This window comes from Cnephaeus nilssonii, assembly GCF_951640355.1.
Source record: "Cnephaeus nilssonii genome assembly, chromosome: 17".
In the NCBI taxonomy this organism is placed as follows: Eukaryota; Metazoa; Chordata; class Mammalia; order Chiroptera; family Vespertilionidae; genus Cnephaeus; species Cnephaeus nilssonii.
This window is the reverse complement of record NC_137088.1, coordinates 44385263-44409741: the sequence shown is the minus strand read 5'-3', so window position 1 is coordinate 44409741 and position 24479 is coordinate 44385263. Positions and strand designations below refer to the sequence as shown.

The 24479-nt window shown below is 37.7% G+C and overlaps 2 protein-coding genes across 9 annotated transcripts in view; one reads left to right on the top strand and one right to left on the bottom strand.

Moving 5' to 3' along the window:
- TASOR (transcription activation suppressor) overlaps nt 1–10902 on the top strand; it is a 59710-nt gene extending 48808 nt beyond the window's left edge. Inside the window, exons 18-24 of one of the 4 annotated variants that reach the window (XM_079794724.1) lie at nt 1684–2483; nt 5624–5746; nt 6601–6760; nt 7227–7335; nt 8813–8991; nt 9197–9364; nt 10215–10902. In XM_079794724.1, coding sequence (XP_079650850.1) covers nt 1684–2483; nt 5624–5746; nt 6601–6760; nt 7227–7335; nt 8813–8991; nt 9197–9364; nt 10215–10672 — 1997 coding nt within the window. In that variant the 3' untranslated portion in view covers nt 10673–10902. Of the gene's footprint in view, nt 1–1560; nt 2484–5623; nt 5747–6600; nt 6761–7226; nt 7336–8812; nt 8992–9196; nt 9365–9941 lie in introns of all 4 variants that reach the window. The other 3 variants (XM_079794723.1, XM_079794726.1, XM_079794725.1) reach the window with 3 other exon arrangements.
- Nucleotides 10903–11049: 147 nt separating this feature from the next.
- Nucleotides 11050–24479, bottom strand: part of CCDC66 (coiled-coil domain containing 66) — a 70313-nt gene continuing 56883 nt past the window's right edge. For 2 of the 5 annotated variants that reach the window (XM_079794727.1, XM_079794730.1), the window contains 5 exons: nt 15286–15791; nt 14645–14685; nt 13709–13944; nt 13374–13495; nt 11050–12142 (listed from right to left, as the gene is read on the bottom strand). In XM_079794727.1, coding sequence (XP_079650853.1) covers nt 12050–12142; nt 13374–13495; nt 13709–13944; nt 14645–14685; nt 15286–15791 — 998 coding nt within the window. In that variant the 3' untranslated portion in view covers nt 11050–12049. The remainder of the gene's footprint in view (nt 12143–13373; nt 13496–13708; nt 13945–14644; nt 14686–15285; nt 15792–24479) is intronic. The other 3 variants (XM_079794728.1, XM_079794731.1, XM_079794729.1) reach the window with 2 other exon arrangements.

Below are 24479 nucleotides of genomic sequence, written 5' to 3'. Positions count from 1 at the left end.
TTAAAACCTTTAGAAAAGTGTGAGTGTGGGAAAATAAAATCTGAATTTTGTGTAAAGGGGGCATGCTGCTACACCTAGGTGAATAGGGAATTCACTGTGTCTTTAAAGTACTGTAGTTGTGAAAACTAGTACCTGGGCTTTCTGATTTAGAGGCACCATTCCATATACTAGAATAGCAATTTGTTATGGAATATTGGCTAAGATTTTTTAAAAATTAGTAATTTTTTAAAGGATATAATTGTGTAGTATCAATCTTATAGTCAAAGATCAGAAATTTTTTCTTTTTCTAAAATATAATATTAAATGGTTGTTAAAGGTCTTTCCCCTTGTTTTTAAAAAGGGACTTAGGGTACCTGTTTTAAAATGTAATTTCAAAAACATTTTGTTTGAATTTAGGATTTGTAAGCAGGGAGGGAATTATGATCTTATGGGTTGAGCTAGTTGTCAAAGAGTCAAAAGTTAAATAATTCTATTAGCATCAGCTAGCGGAATGACCTCTTTATCTTAAATGATTTCTCTTGGAATTATTTTGAAACAAAATAAAAATACTTAAGAAAGCACTGTCAAAAATGTTACTCTTAATGCAACTTTGAAATATGTTCTCTTCCTGTATTATTGAACCTTTTTCCCCCTGATAAATTGAAGTCCCTAACATTGTAGGAAATCCATTAAGCAACCTCATAGGAGAAAGTAATCTGGAAACATAAAATTAATTATCTTACATCATGAATGCAACTCTTAAGTTGGACGTTATTCCCCCATCATTTTAGTTTGGCATTCTTTCAATTGCCTTACTCTCAAATTTTCATATCAAGACTATCCTAATATAGAAAAAGCCAGGGGCTGTCATGACCGAGACAACCGGATGGACGACCAAACAGCAGGCTGCATGGGGCGACCAGGCCGGCAGGGGGGTCAGTGAGGGACAACCAAACAGCAGGCTGCATGGGGCGACCAGGCCGGCGGGGGCGGGGGGCAATGGGGTGACCAGGCCGGCCAGGGGGGCAGTTAGGGGTGATTGGGCAGACAGGCAGGTGAGCGGTTAGGAGCCAGCGGTCCAGGATTGTGAGAGGAATGTCCAAGGGGTCCCGGATTGGAGAGGGTGCAGGCTGGGCTGAGGGACACTCTTCCCCTCCCCCCCCCCCCCCCCCCCCCCCCCCCGCCCCGTGCACGAAGCCTTCCTTCATTCCACACCGCCCTCTGGTAGCCAGCACACATCATAGCAAGCGATCAAATTCCCAAGGGGACACTTTGCATATTAGCCTTTTATAGACATAGATAGTAGACGTTACTTAACAAAGAATATAGGGGTGTTGAAGCTGTTGCAACTGACTATCCTGATTAAAACATGTCTATTAAAGTCAGACAGAAAGGTAGGGAAGCAGAAATAACTTGTTTTGATGCCAAATTGGCCCTTTTCACACCATTATTTGTGATTTTTATTCTACCTTCCAATGTGTAATTAGTTCTAATGACCTGACTTTTTTTCTCAAAAAAAATGTTTGTTTTTTCAAATGTTATTTTTTTCAATTACTCTTATAATAAACTCTTCCTGTATAGGTATGAAATCACCAGAAGAACAACTGGTGTATCTGCCACCACAGGAGGCCTTTCCTAACGACCCCCGGGTAATAAGTAGACAGAGAAGTTCTGATTACCAGTTTCCATCCTCTCCATTTACAGACACACTAAAGGGCACCACTGAGGAGGACGTGTTAACAGGTCAGGTGATGACAGTGGAGGAGCAGTGTGTGCCAGCAGCAGAGCCGCCTCCAGTGAATGAAACCACAGAGAGGACAGTGTTAGGAGAATACAATCTCTTTTCTAGGAAGATAGAAGAGATTTTGAAGCAAAAGAATGTTTCATATGTCAGTAGAATTCCCACACCTATCTTTTCAACACAAGAGAAGATGAAACGACTTTCTGAGTTCATATATTCTAAGACTTCCAAAGCTGGTGTACAGGAGTTTGTAGATGGCTTGCATGAGAAACTAAATTCTATTATTATCAAAGCATCAGCCAAGGGTGGGAATTGGCCACCAGTCAGCCTTAATGGTTCTGGTACTAAGATAGCATTGAATTCTCTAGGAAGACATGTCATACCAGTTTCCTCAAGTGACTTCAATAAACACCTTGAACCACTTTTTAGTGATACTTTGAAAGACACCAACTCTAATGAGCAGCATTCTTCTTCAACTTTGGGTTTAACTGAAGTAGAAGTGAACCAGCCACACCATGCCATGGAGCTAATGGTGACTTCTGATCATACTGTACCTGATGATACTGCTCAGGAACCAGAAAAAGAAACAAAATCACCCAGTGATGTAGACATTTCTGCCCAGCCAGCTCTTTCAAATTTTATAAGCAAGTTAGAACCTGAAGTATTTAACAGTTTGGTTAAAATCATGAAAGATGTCCAGAGAAATACTGTGAAATTTTACATTCATGAAGAAGAAGAGAGCGTGCTCTGTAAAGAAATAAAGGTAACTAAAAGAGAAGTTTATATGTTGTATGAACTTGTCATGTTGGGTCTGACTTCTATAAAGAATTATTTTGTTTTTTTAAATATATTTTCATAATTTAATGCAGAATGGAATGAAAGACTTGAAGTTCAACTAAACTGAAACCTTGTGATGTAAATATCTTAGAATTTAAATTATTGTTTAAAGACCATTGTTACATACTGCAAATACCTTTAAACTATTCAAAGATTTTAAGTATTTCATACTTGGGTTTTTAATGACAGGGAGGGAAAGATACAGAGGGGTAAAGGAAGTTGTATTTACCCCATGGGTTTTATCAAATAAAAAAATAAAACTGTCCAGGAATAACCTAATGATAATATATTTTGGTGTTTCTTGATATCTGATCATGTCAGGTTCCCTATAGCCTTTATTGATCAAAAAATACTATGATTCTGAAAGACTTCCCCAGTCATGGAAGATTCTTCACTGCAAGATTTTTTTTTTTCTACTGAAGCTACAGAGTAGATGAGGGTTTTTGGTTTTAAAAAAACACAACACATGTATTTGTGTGTGTGTATAGGGTTAGACATAGGTCTACAAAATAATAGGTATGTAAATTATATATCCAAACAGTTCTATGGGTTTAATAATAAGCCATTAGAATTCACTAACCTGTAGGATTTTAATTCCTTAAGGGAATACTTTAGGTTTTAAAATAAATATGTGCTCCACTTACATAATTTACTTGCCATGATGAATTTCTGATTGTTTTGTAAGAGAAAGCAGAAGAAACTATAAATAAGTGGCTTATAAGCCCAGAGTGACCCAGAAACTCCATGCTACTGATATGTCCTGAGCCTTTGTCACTTAGGGGATCTCCTATTAATGTCAGCATGCTTCATGTGGTGTGCCCAGGAGAACCGAGCATGGAAATGAAAGAGAGTGCTCAGTGTGTCTTTAATTCCTTGTGGTTTCTTGGGAGGATGCAACCAGACTTACTAGGAATTCAGTTCCTTGATTGCATTTTGCCTTGTATGATTGAACATAGAGCTTCTCGATTTTTTTCCCACCGCCAGAACATGTGCCCAAGGATGGTACTCTTTGGGCCATAACTGCATGTTGGTGTGGGGCTAGATGAGAACCAAGGGCCTAGTGTATTCAGCATTACTCCACCTCCCCCACCACAATTTGAAACTGATTATAACACACAGGAAATGCTTTTAATTCAGTCTGGAGTGGATTAAGTCATATTTCTGTTGTTTAGGGATGGGAAAGCTCTGATTTACAAATCTGATAGGAAATCAGATTGGAACTTTAATTCTTTTAATCAATATCCATTGGAATATTTCTGGCAAAAATGTTACAAAGAATAAAAACTGTGAATAAAATGTTAGGTTTCCTAAAGATTTCTGGAGTCAAACTGATTTGTTATTGTACAGTAAAACCTCGATATAAAGGACTAATTCGGGTGAGGGGGTGTCTGTTAAAGCCAAAAGTCCATTATATAATAAAGTAGGTTTTCCGAATGTGTATGTTAAGAAATTGATAAATTAGTTTACCTGTTTTTACTTTATGTATGAAAAGTTTAATTTCACAGAAATGTTTTCTATTACAGGAATTTAAAATGTATACTGAATAGGTCTAGTAAATGCTTGCATTCACTAGTCACCAAGAGTAAACAAATGCTCACGACTGGGGCATGGTGTAGCGCACGTCAGAACATCGGCTGGCATGTGTTGAAACTGCTGCAGAAAGAGTCACGCTACGTGACAACAGATCATTTGCTGAACACTGTTTATGAGCAGTGACTTTTTAAAAAATATATATTTTATTGATTTTTTACAGAGAGGAAGGGAGAGGGACAGAGAGTTAGAAACATCGATCAGCTGCCTCCCGCACACCCCCCACTGGGGATGTGCCCGAAACCAAGGTACACGCCCTTGACCGGAATCGAACCCGGGACCCTTCAGTCCGCAGGCCAACGCTCTATCCACTGAGCCAAACCGGTTTCGGCTATGAGCGGTGACTCTAGGATTTAAATATGTATACTTTAGTTGTAGATACGTAATATTTATGTCAGCGAAATTACCAGTGTTTTCTTTTCCAACACAGGCCGATTCGCTAAAATTTGTTTAAAATAACAGTGAAATAATAACAAAAAAATAACCTGTAAATTTAATTATAAGCAAATATTGGTTAAAAGCATTTTAAAATTAATGGTGTTAATTTTCACATGACATACAGACTGAAAAATTTGTCCGTTAAATCCGAAGTCCATTAAATCGAGGGTTTACTGTATGCATTAAAATGAACTCTCATTTAAAGTTCTTAATGTAAAAAGACCAAAAATTATAAGCAGGCCTGACAGTAATTTATCTTTTTATTACCTGACCGTAAGCTGCTCTCAGATCTGCCCAGAAGCTTTACAGGTTAAATAAAAAACAAACTGTTTTTATCTACTTTAGTTTGGGGCTCCATAGAAACAACCCCTTTGGGTGTGATACAAAGACCAGTAGAGTGGTTGTGAGGTAAGCTGGGTTTAGATTTATGCTAACTAGCCTGCCAACCTTGAGAATATGAATTTGCTCCTGTGTCTGAGAAATGAGGAATGTGACTTCCAGGATCCTGCAGTTTGCTTCAGAGTTCAGGATTCCTCCAGCACGCGAAGGGAGCTCTGCTTGGACTACATGTGTCCTTTGGAAGGTAGTACCCTTTTGGGAATGTTGTGAATTAAATGAGCTACCGTGGTCAGAAAAGTGGTTTGTAACTCTGAAGGAGTATGCCAATAACATTGCTGCAGATAACCAAGGGCCTGCTTTGAAAGAAAAGGAAAATGGGAGTGAGGAAATGGTTAATGATTGGGCTCTGGGTTGCCTAGAATAAGTAGTGGAGCTGGGTTAAGAACCTGGGCTAATCCATTGTTTGTACTGTGTGTGTTTTTTATACCCCACACTGGCATCTACTTGGCTTTGATTGCATAGCATTGTAACATGTGACTGTGACCATTCAGCTCTGAGCTTTAGATTCAATAAGAGCAGACTTGATCCCTGAGGCCCTTGGATCTAACTTAAGTTTATCAGTTTATTTTGCAGTTCTAATGTTAAATGATGTTTGCAAAAGAACTTTTTAATGTTGATTTAGTTTTCTTTTCTTAACAGGAATATCTTATCAAGTTAGGCAATACAGAATGTCATCCAGAACAGTTTTTGGAAAGAAGATCAAAATTAGATAAACTATTAATTATTATTCAAAATGAAGACATTGCAGGCTTCATTCACAAGGTAGACTAAGTCAAATTTACAACTTATTTTGGTTACAAAAACATCCTTATTATAGAATTTTACTGCCTTTGAAACTAAAACTGTTTTTAAAATATCCTCATAAGCTTTAAAGGAGATAAAACTTTGAGGTTTGGATATTTAGGGCTGAGACCTAAACGACCCTTCTAAGAATCAGCTTGTGAGATTCAAGTCTCTACCCCTGCAAAATTTTAAATGGCAGCACATCACAAACCTTCTATGTCACTCAAGTCTGCTGACTCTCTCTTTATATTGTCATCTCTTCATTTGTATGTCCCAGGTAAAACCCAATTTTACCCCCTTTGCCAAACTGGCCGTTATCCCTTAGATTTGGAGGTACCCCAGTTAGCCTTTTTATTATTATTTTTTATTGATTAAGGTGTTACATATATGTCCTTATCCCCTCATTGCCCCTCACCCCCTGGTGTCTGTGTCCATTGGTTATGCTTATATGCATGCATATCCATTTAGTCTTATGAGCCTCTCTCAAGTCCTGCTGCCCTTTGAAGCCTTTCCTAACTGTTCAGTATTATGTAGGTTTTTGCTGTCATTTGAATTCTGATTGTACTCACAGGGCCAGACAAGTTAGCATTTTTAATTGTTTCCAGATCTATGCTGCCTTTTCCTTAGAGTGTTCTCTGGTCATGGTGGGTACCCATTACATAAATGTTGGTTTATATATTTGGAAATAATGTTGGGAATATTATTTTGTGCTTGGCTTAGGTTAGCCATAGTGCATTTTGTTAATACTTCTTCTCTTGTAGGTTACTTAACACTAGAGTCAGTTCATTCCCTTATTTGTCCTTATTTCTGTTTTTACTTTGGTACTTAAATAGGTACCTGGCCTGGTGACTTTAAAGAAGCTCCCCTGCGTTAGTTTTGCTGGTGTTGATAGTCTGGATGATGTTAAAAATCATACATACAATGAATTATTTATATCTGGAGGTTTTATTGTGTCTGATGAATCCATTCTAAATCCAGAAGTTATCACAATTGGTAAGATTTATGCATTCTTTTGAGCACATAACTTCTGTCTTGCCTAAGTTTTTCTCAATAATAACTCAATCACACTTGTTATTGTATTATCCATTCAGCCAGTCATAGATAACTAGTACATTTCCATTCATTTTCTTGAGCTTTTTACCTCAAATTCCCCATTCTAGTCTTTACAAATAATTTCCTCTAAATTTGATCTAAAGCAAGTAAGGCTCTCTATACCTACTGCACTTGGATTACTTCTGGTTTATCATCAACATGTTCTTTTTTATAATGTGTAGATGTGATGTTCTTAGATCTGAAAGAGAATATAAAAATGTGTCTCCTTTAGAGGTGGGGGAGAGAAAGAAAATACTACTTAGGAATGTAGGTGTTTCTACACAATATCACTATACACTTCTTTTGTAATTAAGTTTGGGTGCTTGTTATTTATTGAATTTAAAATCAACTTCATTATCTCTAACAGAGAACCTTAAAAATTTTTTGACATTCCTCGAAGAACTTAGTACTCCAGAAGGAAAATGGCAATGGAAAGTCCACTGTAAATTTCAGAAAAAACTAAAGGAACTGGGCAGGTAAGATTTCAAAAAAAAACTATATGATGGTTGTTGATTTAACATTTTGTGCATGTGGATGTTGACAAAATTTCTTTCTGAATTTCTCTGTGTTTATAGATTATGGGTGCTGTTCAGTTTTTCCTTAGCCAGCCATAAGGGAATGTGATACTAAATTATTCTAACCTATTTGCAAGTGATATTGTTTAGGTAGAAGTTTGCTGAAGTTCTAGTTATGTCTATAGGTATAATTGGTTTAACCTTTGCTACTTGGGGGTTTTGAATAATAATCAGAATGGAATAATCAGTGGTCTTTATTGTTTTTACTGAAGTGTGTATGCTAACTACATCAGGCTCTCTCCCATTTGAGGGTTACCTTACGCTGCTAATTTAATAACAGCACCCTTAACTGAGACCAAGATTGGTCTCACCATGATATAGGGATTTGTGATCAGGACATTCACTTATGTCCTAATCACCTACATGGCCAAAAGTCACTTCTCAAAGTGTGAACCTTGGAGCAACAATCACTTTGGGAGGCTCCACAAACAATTATGTAATCAGATGAGTTTGGGATCCTGTATCTTACTACTAGAGAGTCCATACAATGTATTCACATATGTAAGGATCTGATAAACTCTGTAGTTAAGAATTCTGTTTTACATTTTGTCAACCAGCATTTCTTAAACTTAGACCACAAAATTTTTCTAATATTTATTGATATTCCATGGTACACACTTAGGGAAATTCATGCTTAAATAATTTTAAAGTATTTAACTTTTGGTAGTAATATTTTTTTTCTTTTAATCCTCACCTGAGAATACTGAATTACTTAATTTCACAGATTTTAGAGGGAGAGAAACTGGAGGTAGGGAGAAGAGAAACATGGATTGGTTGCCTCCCATATGTGGTCCGACCAGGGTCAAACCCACAGCCTAGGCATGTGATGTGACTGGGGATTGAACCTGTAACCTTTTTGGTGTAGGAGACAACACACCAGCTAACTGAAGTCACCCAGCCTGGCAGTAGTAATTTACTTTTTAAAAGCTTGTTTTACCTTCAGATCTTATCTTGACATAACAGATAGCAGTACTGAGGCCCAAAGGTCTAACTTGTACAAAGTTAATACCATCCTATTCCTGACAATAGTCAGTAATTTGTACCATTTGTTGTTCATTTCTTTTTTTGTTACCCATTTATGCCTTCACTAAAGTTCTAAATTGGAGGAAATAAAGAGAACTGTAATTTGTTACTTAGTGACTGGTTGAGATTTTAGTCTACACGGAACAGCTGGCCCTCGGGCTCTGCCTGCAGAGAAACCCCTGAACTTGACATGTGGTTTGCACAGTTGCTGTTCTCTCTCTCTCTATCCGGCAGTGGGCTAAGCAGTGCAGTTGTCATTAGTTGCCTCAAGTTAGAGATTCTAGTTTAAATTTGAAGCAGAAACTGCCACAGTAAATTTTAAATAGTTCAGATACTGAACTATTTAATTTCACAGATTGAATGCTAAAGCTCTAAGTCTGTTGACGCTTCTGAATGTCTATCAGAAGAAACATCTGGTTGAAATTTTGTCTTACCACAATTGCGATTCACAAGCTCGAAATGCTCCAGAATTGGACTGCCTTATTAGACTTCAGGCTCAGAACATCCAGCAACGACACGTAGTCTTTTTAACAGGTAAGCAGTGGTCTTCAGCTTTCTACTCTGAATATAAGAATGTGGATGAAAGGATTTTGTGGGGCCATAGTGGGTCTTGACTGTTAAGATATGATTCTGAAAAGGGTGGTGGAAAGAATTTTAAGAGGGCTGGGAGCAGGCATCAGCATTTGTCCATGTACATTTTCAAGTATTTTACACTCAAAACATTTTTTTTTTAATTTAGAAAAGAATATCCAGATGCCCTCCAATTATACAGATAGTGGAATAGTAGTTGCATCTGCTGAAGCTTTTATGCAAAACTTTAAAAATCTCGTGGGCTATCACAACTCGGTCACAGAAGAAGAAAACCTTCCACTGCTTGGTGCTAATGAGAATCTTGAGTCGCAGTCAGGTAATGTTTTAGTAGTTTTCATTTTCTTGAAGGCAGACAGAAAAAGAGGAATGGTTTCACTCTTTCCATATGATGAGATGCCTATTTTGAAACCACTCACACCTCAGGTAAACAGCTTCAGGGGAAGTGTTCCAATGAATTTATCATTTTTAACATACACAAAATCTCATTTATTATACAGTAGTCAATACAAGCTATTAGTTTTTGTGGACTGCATACTATAAAGTAGGCATTTTCTCTTTGAGGTATTGTAAGCTTTATTGGCTGCTGTTGTCAGTGAAGGGGTTATATTTTTTAAAAGGACACCAGAAATGGGGATTTGACATTGGGGTACTAAATATCCCCAGATGTACAAAGTAATTTAACACAAACTAGTAGGGATATCCATAGCTTTAGTCTTTTGTGCAATGGCCTCTGCTTTGGTTCCAGGTTTTATGTAAAAGATGTCTTTTTGTTTTTGATGAAAAGCAGAGATCATTTGATAGAGCTTACCAGTTTAGTAATCCAGTGAAGCTAGATGTCAGAATTTTTATTTTGTATTTGTCTTGTCAAATACTGAATTACCGTATAACTTTAGATGCTGTTTTGACATTAACCCCTTTGGAGCTGGGAGTTGGGATTTCCCAACATTAAACGTGAACACATTTCGCAGAAGCTTTTAGCATCGGATTATCTGGACATTCACACCTAGTGTGAGTGTTGTGACTAAGTGAACTTGTGGCAGAAGACCAAGATTTAAGGGATTGTGGACTTGCAGACCCTGACGCATTATATTGTGTGAGTAGTGTATAATTTTAAAATTTAAATTGTGTATTTCAATAGAGTAGGACTTTTTGTTTTTTAAATGTAGCTCTTTTAGAAAACGATGAAAAGGATGAAGAGGATATGTCTCTGGATTCAGGGGATGAAATCTCACAAATAGAAGTGTACAGCAGTTCAGAAATATTGGCGAAAGAGACCAAAGGATCACGTGGAACAGATCAAAATAAGAATATTCAAATTGAGTTGCAATCGTCTCTTGACGTGCAAAAAAGTTTATTAGAAGATAAGACTTACCAAATTGATTCTGAAGAGAGAGCTCCTATTGATGTAAGCTCTGAAGGACAGAACAATTCAGCTGAACAAGATTCATATAGCAACTTTCAGGTTTATCAAAATCAATTAAATATGTCCCATCAGTGTAGTCATTTTAATGTTCTCACTCACCAGACATTTTTGGGAACACCATATGCCCTTTCATCAAGTCAGTCTCAAGAAAGTGAAAATTACTTTTTATCTGCTTATACTGAAAGCTTGGGGGAAAAATGATTTTCCAGGCCATCTTCAAAAGAAAAATAATTACAGTAACTTTTTTTTACATAGGTTGTTAATGGACTTTTTCTGTTTCTTAAAAGTGAATTAACAATTTATATTTCATTCTTTAAGCAAGAGGTTTCTGTCCTTACTCAAATGTTTTCCCCCTTATTTAAATCATGATGGCCTGTAACAGTTAAAGCATATGGAAATTGAAATAAATATATATATATATTTTTAACATATATTGTACTTGAATTATCTCATGTTGGCACTTTTTAAGTTTTATGTTTGTATGTCATCTGTACTTTGGCTTCAAATTGAAGTCTGTTTTATATATAAAACTAGGTGTTTGCAAAAGGATAGTAAACAGCAATGGCTTTCCTCTGTTGTTAGATGATACCAACTACTTTTGCTGAAATGATGTATCAACTATTGTATTTATTTTCACTTAAGCTTTTGTATAGTGTTTTTATACAGGTATAAGCCAGTGATACTAATAAATATTTACAGGATTTTGGCTCAATACCTCAAGATTTATCTAACAATTCCGTTTCAATTTTTTAGATAAACTATGTACATAAGACTTAGGCCTTAATACCAGGCAGCATTTTTTTTTCTTCTGGCATGTTGCTAAAATTCTGGTCAACCTATTTTAGAGTACTTGGTAATTAATTATAATTTCCAGTGCTTGTGTGGCCCTTGACTTAGCCAAATTCAGTTTCAAGAAATAGGTTTTATTAAAGGCACTGGACAATTTGGAACAAACCCTTTGCCTATAAATTTTTAAACTGGTAGTCTTAGAAAAGAAGTATCTTTTTGAGGTGGTAAGTACTTAAATGCTAGATTAAAATAACTTCTTAAATTCACAGATAAGTATGTGGTTGGAGACAAATTTTAAACCCACAGCTACTGCCAATAACTGCCTCTCCATTACTAATGCAAACTTGTAAATGTTTTTGAAAAAAACTGTAGTTCCTACAATAAAAGTCATAAAAACAGGAAGAAAAAATTACCATGTGAGCCTAAATGGAATCGATTATTTTTGTAAAAGTTGGGATATATTAAACCAGACTTTTCCTTTGGCACTTCAAAAGACGACTTTTAAATCTTTTATAGAGCAAAATACATAGGTATTTAAAAAGTGTGGAAGAACATTGTCTATTAGCAGATTACAGGCTGTATTAAGGTAAGTCCTAATACCGAGATTGTGACAGAGCAGAAAACTGTTTTATTAAAAAATTATTATATATACACATACAGCATTTTACTACAGAATATACAAGTTTTAAATAAGCATTTAAAAATAAATCTGGGCTATTTGAAAAAAAATACAGTTAAGCAATGAGGACATTTTATAATTTAGAAGACAAATGTGAAGGATTTGATTTTCTATATTGAAAATGAAGAACTAAAATTATCTTCTTGATTGGCAGCTAAAGGCATGAGATTAGTTTCCAACTCCCTTTGCTTCTGGAGAAGGCCCTGAAATCACATCGATATGTTAGTAAGGTGTGTAGCAGACTTGCAATTATTCCTATTTTACCCTGTTAATCCAGAATTGTATTAAGCTCAGATACTTGGCTACAGTTTAAGCTTAGTCATGTTAAAATTTAATCACTCAAAAAAATTCACACACTAGACTTTTAGTTGGATATTGTGTAGCTGTTACAATATTTGAAGATTATATTTTTAGTATAGAAACAAATAGGGATGGCCTTTTTTAAAGTCAATATCATTATGGGGCTGAGATCCCCCCTCTTCCTGTCCACCAAGTGCTCTAGTGTTTATCTTGCCTGCACTAACATTAGTGGCTAATACAAACCCTGCTGGATGAATGTGTACATCATATTCCTTCATCCTGACCTGTCTTCACAAACAAGTTTTAGGTAAAAATCTATATGAAACCAAACCTATCATTAAAAAACAACACTTTCTTCATAATCCTGTGTAAGGATGATTTTCTAGGTCTATAGAAAGAACTAGTAAGCAATACTTGAATCACCAATTTGCAGTGCAAGAGGCATTGTTGGTAAATGACTTAACATGGGAAAAGGCATTCCTAAAATGGCAGTGTATTTTACCCAAATACAAAAGGCACACTGTGAATCAAAACTGCAGAAAAATTTTGCAAGCCACTATTTTTTTTAAGCTAACAGTAATTGATCTGGAATAAAAAGTAGTCTGAGTAAGGTTATACGTATAATCTCATACTGAATTCTATTATTCTTTGGGACTTATGTCAATGTTCAATTCCAAACACTGCCAATACATCCACTTTTAAAAAGCGTGAACTGCATTTCTAAGAATCTCTTATACCATCATTGTATATTTATTTTCTGCCTTTGGTTTTAGGGCCTTATTGATTGGTCATGTCTTACAATGTATGCATTTGTTTTTCATTCAATAAAAATGTCTTAATATTTGAACTGTATCATTATTTCATGCTGGAAATTCTTAAAACGTTTCAATTCAAGAATAACATATAGGGTGGGGCTAAAGTAGATTTTCAGTTCTTACAGAAAATACAAAAAATATAAACTGTTTCACATATAACTATAAATCTACTTTTTCCCCAAACCTGTAGATACTGATTTGTTGTTGTTTTAACTGGGATGCAGTCACATAAATCATGTAACCAACCAGGCATTTGGTAAAACAGTCATCCCAACACTAGAAAAGTCACATCCACACTTCATAAAAGAAAAGTTCATACCTGTCTCAGTTCTGATAGTCCCTTTAGGATTGCTTGCTGTCTATCTCTGTTTTTCACCAAATAAGGATTAAGAAGTGGGTCCCTGTCCGAGTCAAATAGCTGTCGTTGTTCTTGGTCACAATCTAAAGTCAGATGAAAATGACAAAAACATTTCTATGATACATATAGCACTATGCTATTGTATATTCTAAGGATTCATAATGAATTTATGTCCTAGGAAAGCACCGAGCAAAATTTAATAATGGACCTCAAAAAACTTGGGCAAACCTTGTTATGGTACTTTCTAGGATAAGAATACCAATTTTGAATTTACAATTAAAGGGGAGAATACTTACTATGTGGATTTTGGTACTGAGGATCCTGGGTTAGAGGCCTAGACAATGGTGCATCTGGATCAAGGTAATAGATCTCATTGGTTCGAACATAGGGAATAAAATGAGATGGTTCAGAAATCCTGGGTGATAACTCTGTTTGATTGCCTCCTGAGATCAGATTCTCTCTTTCGTAATTACTCTTTTTCACTGTCTGTTGAGTTCTGTTTTTCATCACAGGAACTGGTGGTGATTGAGACCTGTATTTAAAAAAAACAACAACATAGGGATGAATGTAAATAGTATATTTCAGATTAACCATATCTAATCTTTAATTACATTTAAATTTATCCTAAATGTATTTATAGCACCTTTAGAAACAGAATGGGATTAAGTTGAGTTTTTAATAATACTTGCTAAAGATATGTATACTCCACTGGGGTGGGGTAGGGATTAAACTACTAGATCCTGGGGGTCAACGCTAGCAAGGTTACTTAATTCCAATGTTTCTCAATTCATCATAAAGTACTGTACTTACATCTGACCTAAACTTGCTGTTAGAGCCATATTCTGAGACAACTCTGAACCAGCTATTTCTTACATAAAGACATAAAATAAAAATTGTAACAGTTATAAATCTCTCATTGGTTAATTGAATTTTTCATTATCCATACCAGTCATTTCTTCCCTCCCCCCACACAATCCAAGCAGAATGTCTTAGCTTGACACTGTTTACATACCTAAACCCAATCCAACAGCCTTCAAAATCTAGGTAATTTTAAATGCCAGCTACCCTTTCCCTTAAACCTCTATTCCTAACCTCAAAATCACACTTTCCTGTTTCTGTCTTCATATACATATATACTTGACCTCACCTATATTTTGAGCAAATATTTTGTATCTCTTGTACCACATACACAGTACTAAGTAACTATGGAAATCAATCTATTCATAACATACCTTTCTTTGCTGAAATAACTAATTTTCAGAGGTTCTTCTTCCTAAAAGATGGATAAATGCAGTAAGTAGTAATAGTATTTGCATATGTTTCCACAATACTTTTAGTGTTTATTTGTTAAAAAACATCTAAGGATAATATTTGAATAAAAGATACTAGATAGACTGTAATTTTCCAGAGTCAGAACCAATCCATTTTCTGATTTTATAAATTATCCTCTGTCTATATGGATCATAAGTTCTGAATGGATATTTGAATAAAGAACAGCTTTCTTTAATCTATATAACATTTAAGGGTAAACTTTTTCTATAAAGGACTAGATAGTAAACACTTGGCTAGGCCATGTGGTCTTTGTTGCAACTACTCTAAACACAGCAGCTGTTGTGTGAAGCCAGCCAAAGATAATATATAAAAGAATGAGCATAGCTGTGTATCAACAGAGTTTTATTTACAAAAGCAGGCAGCAGGATGAATTTGCCCATGGGCCATAGTTTACCACCCCCAGTGTAAACCAAAGAAAACTTCTAGAACTCCAGACATTGAAACAGCCTTGTGAAAACATACGTGTGGGGAACTGTGTTTTCAATGTAGAACATCAATACATGCTCTTAAATATATTTTAAGATAGAAGAGCTTTCTTTACCTTTTTGACTAAATGCCACCTGAACTTTGGCTCCGTTTCTTGATGAGATAAAGGAAGAACTGGTGAAGTGCCTCTATTTTGAGAGAGGTTTCCAGGATTATTTCTTTCTACTAAATGTAGCAGTTCCATTTGCCTTCTTACTTTTTTTTCTTCTCTTTGCTTTTGAAGCTGTTTAGGGTACTTTTCTGATGCTGGAATATACCCTTTGAGTGGCTTATTTATATTCCATTCAGGTCTTTTAGAACATTTCTTCATATGTTTTGTTTGTTTCTCTGTTCTTGTGAACTGATTACACTGGTCATTACACCAACTGTTTTCTTTTTCTAAGTTGGCTCCTTTATTCTGACTTCTTAGTTCTTGTTTGTTTTTCTGAGTGTTAAACTGTTCATTAAATTCTGCAGGAATCTCAGGAGATGAACAATGTATAATTTCCCTTTCTATTACTGATCCACAGTGTGATTCTGCACTGGTGAATATTGCAATATTTAAGTCATCTGAAAAAAGAGCTTAATATGATTCTTAAAATTGTGGTTAAAATATACCTAACAAGATTTACCCTTTAAAAAATAATAAGCGTTGTATTAATTACTGCCCTCTAAAATGTTTTTCTTAAAATTCTTAAAACACATTCTATACCTATTAAATACCCCCTCTTCCTCCCACTTCACTTCCATGAATTTTACTACTAAGTGCCCTCATGTAAGTAGGCACAGTATTTGTCTTTTTGTGACTGGCTATTTTCACTTAGCATAATGTCCTCAATTCATCCATGTTGTAGAATGTGTCAGGATTTCTTCCCTTTATAAGGCTCAATAATACACACTGTATACCACATTTGTTTATCCACTCATCTGTCAAGGGACACACAGGTTGTTTCCATTGTTAATAATGCTGCTATGAATATGGGTGTCCAAATATCTTTTAGAGATCTTACTTTCCAGTTCTTGCAGGTATACAAGAATTCCTAGATCATATGATTTTCTATAGTGGCTGCACCATTTTATATTCCCACCAATAATGCACAAGGGTTCTAATTTCCTCCATTAAACCATTAAAAACAATCTATTTTTATTGATTTCAGAGAGGAAGGTAGATGGATATAGATATAGAAACATCAATGATGAGAAAGAGTCATTGATTTGCTGCCTCCTGCACACTCCACACTAGGAATCAAACCGTGACCTCCTGGTTCATAGGTCAAAACTCAACCACTGAGCCTGCCGCTGGGCTTTTAAACCATTAAGTGTACAGTTCAGTGGTATCAAGCACACCTTCAATGCCACACAATTTTAGAACCTTTCATCACCCCAACAGAAACCCTGTACCCACTAAGCAGAATCTCCCATTTCATACACTCTCCCAACCCCAGCAAGCTCCACTCCACTTTCCATCTCTAAATTTGTTTACCCACCCTAGGTTTCTCAAACAAGTGGATCTTCTATGCCAGTGGTGGGCAATCTTTTTTTCTGCCAAGGGCCATTTGTATACTTACAACATCATTTGTAGGCCATACAAATTATCAACTTAAAAATTAGCCTGCTATATTTGGTCAAAAGTCATTAACTCACCCCTAATGCCTTGGCAGGGCTTTTTACAATCTGCAGGCCGGATGTTCCCCATTCTTGATTGTGTTATCCTATATATCAGAACTTCATATGATTCATTCGTAGCATCACATAATATAGACCATTTTTTTAAGACCACTTTTTAAACAAAACCTTCCACAGGATTGTCTTGGCTTTCACTTGAATATATAAACACCATATGTAATACCATCTTGTATACCTAAGTATAGTTCTGGGAAAAAGTCTACATTTTTTCTATCAACGATAACTGACAAAAAAACTTTTCATCAAAAGCAATGTAAAAAATATCTTGTGAGATGTGAAGTTTTCTTAGTTTGAAATTAGCAAAGTACATAAAAATAAAAGGATCTGGAAAATATCCTTCAGTCGTTTTCATTCCAGAGGAACTGGGGAAAAAGAACTCTCTTGGAACCAAATTTTTAGGGAAATGTTGCTGTTATTATAAAGTCACGATGCATTTTATGTTCTTTTACCATTTATATGCCATAAGCATCTACAGACTCAAGTGGTGGACCTTTTTCAATTAAATTCAAAATATTGTGGCAGTTAACTAGTTTAAGTCCTTTTCTCATATCTCTCATACCATTGTGCTTTACCTGCAGATTATTGCTGACTCACATACAACCTTTCACTTTTTTCCATTATAAAAAAACACTCAAAATTTCCGGTATCTTTTTTTCTTATCCTATCTAATAAAAGAGAAATGCAAATTGACCATCACTCCAACACACAAGATTGCTGCCCCATGTGGACACAAGATGGCCGCCACAAGATGGCCAGCAGGGAATGGCAGTTGGGAGGGACCAGGCCTGCAAGGGAGGGCAGTTGTGGGCGATCAGGCCAGCAGGGGAGGGCAGCTAGGAGGGACCAGGCCTGCAAGGGAGGGCATTTGTGGGCGATCAGGCCAGCAGGGGAGGGCAGTTGGGAGGGACCAGGCCTGCAAGGGAGGGCAGTTGGGGGCGATCAAGCCTGCAGGGGAGGGCAGTTGGGAGGGACACAGGCCTGCAGGGGAGAGCAGTTAGGGGCAAACAGGCTGGCAGGGGAGCAGTTAGGCATCAATCAGGCTGGCAGGGGAGTGGTTAGGGGGTGATCAGGTTGGCAGGCAGAAGCGCTTAGGGGCAGGCAGGTGAGCAGTTGGGAGCCAGCAGTCCTGGATTGTGAGAGGGATGTCTGACTGCCCGTTTAGGCTCGATCCCGGTAGGATTGGGCTAAACGGGCAGTCGGACATCCCTTGAGGGGTCCCAGATTGGAGAGGGTGCAGACTGGGCTGAGGGATACCCTCTGCCCCCATGCATGAATTTCATGCACCGGGCCTCTAGTCTATATATAAAAGGCTAAGTTACCTACCGTACATCCGTCTGACCAGCACATATGACATGCAATGGCAATTTAAAAATAAACATTGACTCGTGCATGTGCGATACATATAAAGCTCTTGCTGGTGCCAATCTAGACAGAGTAGAATATTCCTACCTGAACCCGTTTTTGAACATGGTCAGTTATATGTTGCTTTCTCTCGAGTTCGAAGAGCATGTGACGTTAAAGTTGTAAATACTTCATCACAAGGGAAATTAGTCAAGCACTCTGAAAGTGTTTTTACTCTTAATGTGGTATACAGGGAGATATTAGAATAAGTTAAATCAATTTATTAGTCATTGTTTCTATCAATGTTTTTATATCCTATCTTTGTTATGTCATGTTGTTATTGTTAATTTATTATTTTCATATACATTTTACTAATTTTCTTTCATCTCTAACACTTCTATTATAGAGAAAGGGCGAATAGCAATATTAAAATATTTTTTTCTAATTAATTTCCTCTCAATGTGCACGAATCTGTGTACCGGGCCACTAGTTACATTATAATATTCAGTGATGTGCTCAGCTAGCATGGCTGTACTGTATAACCAACTGAACAACCACTTTGCAAAGACTAAGTTAGACTTATGATTAGAATTTTAAATTTACAAGTGACTAAAGGGCTCTTTGTTCCACTGACCTATGTGTTTGATAACAAAATGACTAATGGGAAGGTAGCACATACAGAGTAGATTTCCTGGACAAAAGAATGATTCATGTCCTAAGTAGGACAGTACAAGATTTCAACACACCACTCAGAATGGCATGCAATTAAAAATGTATTGTTTCTTTCTGGAATTTTTCATATAAAATTTTTGGACCACGGTTAATCAAAGTTAACAATGTAAAGTGAATCTGTGGATAAGGGAGGGGCTATAAGAGACTCACTCCAGATGTACAGACACACACAAACTAAAAGTAAAGAGATGATAAAAGAAGGACATTATATAACGATAAAAAGATCAATCGAACAAGAAGATATAATGTGTAAATATTTATGTACCCAAAAATTTGAAGTAATTATTAACAGACATAAAGGGAGAAATAGCAATGTAATAATAGATGTTAATACCCCCACTTACATCAGGAAATCAATAAGAAAATATTGACCATACATGAAATGTTAGACCAGATGTAATTCACAGATATACACAAAACAGCCCAACCAAAAGCAACAGAATGCACATTTTTCTCGATTGCACACAGAATATTACCCAGGATAGATCATGTGTAAGAGCACAAAACAAGTCAATAAGTTTTTGAAGACAAATCATACCAAACACTGTTTTCCAACCACAATAGTATGAAACTAAAAAGGAATTACAAGGAAACTGAAAAATCACAAACGTGGATATTAAACAACATGCTACTCAATAACCAATGGGTCAAAGAAGAAATCAAATTTCAAAAAATACCCTGAGACAAAATGGAAATACAACTGAAAGTTATGGGATGTAGTGACAGCAATTCCAAGAGGAAAGTTCATCACAATAAATGCCTACATCAAGAAATAAGAAAAATCTCAACCTAATTATACTTAAGGAACTAGAAAAAGAATAATGACAAAAGTTAGTAGACGTTAGGAAATAACACAGCAGAAATAAAGAGAGACTAAAAAGACAACAGAAAGGATCAATGAAACTAAGAGCTGGTTCTTTGAAAAGATAAAATTGATAAACCTTCAGCTAGATTCACCAAGAAAAAAAAGAGAAAGGTCTCAAATCAGAAATGAAAGATATGTTATAGCTGATTCCACAGAAATATGAAGAATCATTTAACTATGAAAAATTATATGCCAAGAGATTTTAGAATCTGTAAGAAATGGATAAATTCCTAGCAACATAAAATCTAACAAGACTTAATTGTGAAGTATTTAAACAGACTAGTAAGGAAAATAAGTAATCAAAAACCTCCCAACAAACAAGTCCACAACCAGACTGCTTTACTAATAAATTCTATCAAACACTCAAAGACGAATTATTACCAATCCTTTTACAAAAAAAAAAAAAATTAGATAAGGAGGGAATGCTTCAAAGCTAATTTTATAAAACCAGCATTACCCTGATACTGAAACCAGAAAAGTATGCCACAAAAAAGTATAATCACAACCCAATACCCCTCATGAACACATGCAAAAATCCCCACCAAATATTAACAAAGTGAATTCAACAATACATTAAAAGAATTATACACCATGAGGAAGTTTGATTTATTTCAGGGACACAAGGATGATTCAATACACGCAAATCAATCAATGAGATACACCACTTTAATAAATAAAAAATACAGGTTAGCCCTAACCGGCTTGGCTCAGTGGATAGAGCGTCAGCCTGTGGACTGAAGGGTCCCGGGTTCGATTCCAGTCAAGGGCATGTACCCTAGTTGCAGGCACATCCCCAGTAGGGGGTGTGCAGGAGGCAGCTGTTCGATGTTTCTCTCTCATTGATGTTTCTGGCTATCTCCCTTCCTCTCTGTAAAAAATCAATAAAATATATTTTTAAAAATACAGGTTATATATGATCATCTCAATAGAGGTAGAAAAGCATCTGACAAAATTCAACTTACATCCTATATAATAAAAGGCTAATATGCAAATAGACCGAACAACGAAACCAATCGCTATGATGCGCACTGACCACCAGGGGACAGACACTCAACACAGGAGCTGCCCCGTGGTGGTCAGTGCGCTCCAATAGGGAGAATGCCACTCAGCCAGAAGCCCTGGGCTGGGCTAATGGCTGGCAAGCGCAGCGGCAATGGCAGGAGCCTCTCCCACCTCCCTGGCAACGCTAAGAATGTCCAACTGACAGGTTAGGCCCATGGGGAGCGGGCCAAAGCCATCAGTCGGACATCGCCCAAGGGCTCCCATACTGTGAGAGGTGCAGTCCAGGTTAAGGGACTCCCGAGTGCACAAATTTCGTGCGCCAGGCCTCTAGTTTATAATAAAAACTCTCAAGAAAGTGAGTATAGAGGAAATGTACCTCAACATAATAAATAACAGGAACAAGACAAAAGATGTTCACCCTCACCACTTTTATTCAAGACTAGAGGCCCGGTGCACGGATTCGTGCACAGGTGGGGTCCCTCAGCCTGGCCTGTGCCCGCTTGCAACCCGGGACTCCTTAGGGAATGTTGGACTGCCGGTTTCGGTCCGATCCCCAGGGCCTGCGGAGATTGGGCCGAAACTGGAAGTCTAACATCCCCCAAGGGATGTAGTAGTGAGTGAAGCAGCAGGCAGCCAGGGAGGAGCCCAAGCCCAGGCCGGGCACCATGCCGTTCTGCTCATCCCGGCCCCGCTGTGCCTGCTTCCACTAGGTAGCACAATGTTGTGGAGGCAGGAGAGGCTCATGCTGTTGCAGCTGCGCTTGCCAGCTGTGAGCCTGGCGTCTGCTGCTCGTCAGTCAGCTGAGCGGTGCTCCCACTGTGGGAGAGCACTGACCATCAGGGGGCAGCTCCTGTGTAGAGCATCTGCCCCTGGTGGTGTGTTATAGCTACAGGTCAAACAGTCGCTCGGTCACTTAAGCTTTTTTATATATACTAGGTGTACCGGTTAATAAGGCAGATTTTTTTCAGTAGATGGAGTTACACATGTTGGTATATATGCGATTTGATATGTATGCTATTTTGTTGTATTGACAACAAGCTTCAAAACTTCATATGTCAAATTTGCTGAAGATGTTAACATCATAGATATTTTTACACAATGTCAAATTTCCTACCATACCAAAAAAAGAGCATTTGCGGGAAGTTTTAATTCATTATTTATTTTGAAGAAAAGTGCTGCTGAATACTTTAGGAAGCTTATGGTGAACATGCTCCATCTCAAGATACTTGTGAATGCTGGTTTAAACACTTTAAAAGTGATGATTTTGATGTGAAAGACAAAGAACGTCCAGGTCAACAAAAATTTTAAAGACCAACAATTACAAGCGTTATTGGATGAAGATGCGTGTCAAACTCAAAAACAACTTGCAGAAAGATTAAATGTTGCTCAGCAAACAATTTCTGATCGTGCACAAAAAATAGGAATGATTTTAAAGGAAGGAAAATGGGTGCCACATCAACTGAAAAAAAGACAAATGGAAAACCAAAGTCACCAGTAAAATGTTGCTTCAACGGCACGAAAGAAAGTCTTTTTTTGCATCGAATTGTGACTGGCGATGAAAAGTGGATTTTGAGAATCCCAAAGGCACAAAATCATGGGTTGATCCAGGTCAACCATCAACATCGACTGCAAGGTCAAATCGCTTCGGAAAGAAGACCACGCTCTGCGTTTGGTGGGATCAGGAAGGTGTGGTGTATTATGAGCTTCTAAAACCAGGTGAAACCGTTAATACTGATCGCTACCAACAACAAATAATCATTTTGAACCACGCTTTGATTGTGAAACAACCAGAATGTGCCAGAAGACACGGCAAAGTAATTTTGGTTCATGATAACGCACCATCACACACTTCGAAACCAGTTAAAGACACGTTAAAAGATCTTGCCTGGGAAGTATTAACCCACCAGCTGTATTCACCAGACCTTGCTCCTTCAGATGACCACTTGTTCCGATCAATGGCACATGCACTTTCTGAGCAGCACTTCAAAACATGAAGAAGTGGAAAATTGGGTCTCTGAATGGTTTGCCTCAAAACAAGAAAAATTCTATTGGGACAGAATACACAAATTACCTGAAAGATGGGGGAAATGTGTAGCTAGCGATGGACATTACTTTGAATAAAGCACTTTTGATGTTTCTCTTGAAATTATCATGTTTTCTTTTGACTATAAAATATGACTAACCGTACACCTAATATATACTAGAGACTCGGTGTACGAAACTCTGTGCATGTACAATCCCTTGGCTTGGACTGCGATCAGGGCCATATTCCCCAGCTGCCTGCAGCCGGCTCTGCCCCCCCCACCACCCACCCCCGGTTCGCCGTTCACCATCGGGTGATTGGTGCCTGAGGGCTGGGAAAGGGACCACGAGGTGGTCAGTGTGCCTCATAGTGACTGGTCCAGCGGTTGTTCTGGTCATTCTGCCGTTAGGGTCACTTTGCATATTCCCTGGTGCACGGGTGGGGGCTAGCTGGCCTTCCCTGATGTGGTCCTGGATCGGGGTGGGGGTCACCACTGGGGGCAGGGCTGGCCTGCACAAGGGGCCTGGGGCAGTTTGCAGGCCGACCACGCCCCCAGCTTTGTCAGGAAGGACGTCTGGAAGACATCTGGTCTAATTAGCATATTACCCTTTTATTAGTATAGAAGATATAGACTAGAGGCCCTGTGCACAAATCCGTGCAGGGGTGGGGTCCTTCGGCATGGCCTGCGGGGATTGGGATAATACCGGCAGTCCAATGTCACCTGCCCCTCCTGGTCGGTCATCCTGGCCCCGCTGCCCCTGCCGCAGGCTCACACCCAGTCAGTCCTGATCGGGAGAGGCTCTGGCCCTCCAGGTGGGAAGTAGGACGCCCTTGCCAGCTTGGGATCTGGATCCATCCTGCTGACGTTTGTGCCGGTTGTTGGGAGCCACCTGGCAGCCGCTTTTAAATCATTTCTTCCTTGTGGAGTGTCTAGGGAGGGGAAGCGGCTGTGGTGGACCGGTCATTCAGTTGCTTAGGCTTTTGTATATATCGCTTGCCAAGATAGGGAAGCAACTTAAGTGTCCATGAATGAATGAATGAAGAAATTTAGTATGAATACATACAATACTCATACTCACAATGGAATATTATTCAGCCATAAAAAATAATGAAATCTTAATATGTGAGTCAACATGGATGGACCCTGAGGACATTATACTACGTGAAATAAGTCAGAGAAAGACAAATACCTTATACTAGTAATCTCACTTATATGTGGAAACTTAAAAAACAAGAAACTCATAGAACAGTTGGTGTGGTAGAGGAAGTGAGTAAAATTGGTGAAAGGGTCAAAAGAAACAAACTTCCAGCTATACAATAAGACATGGAGACATAACTTACATCATGGTAACTACAGCTGACCATTCAACAGTGTGAAGGTTAGAGGCATCAACTTCCAGCAAAATTGAAAATCCACATATAACTTCAGTTGGCCCTGCATATTCAGATTCCTGGCAGCAGATTAACCCTTGAACAACACGGGTTTGAAACTGTGTGGATCAATGGAGCTACACAGGTCAATTAGAAAAAACCCACATATAACTGGACCAGTACAATTCAAACCCATGTTGTTCAATGGTCAACTGTATTAAAAATACCATATTGAATATTTGCAAGTTGC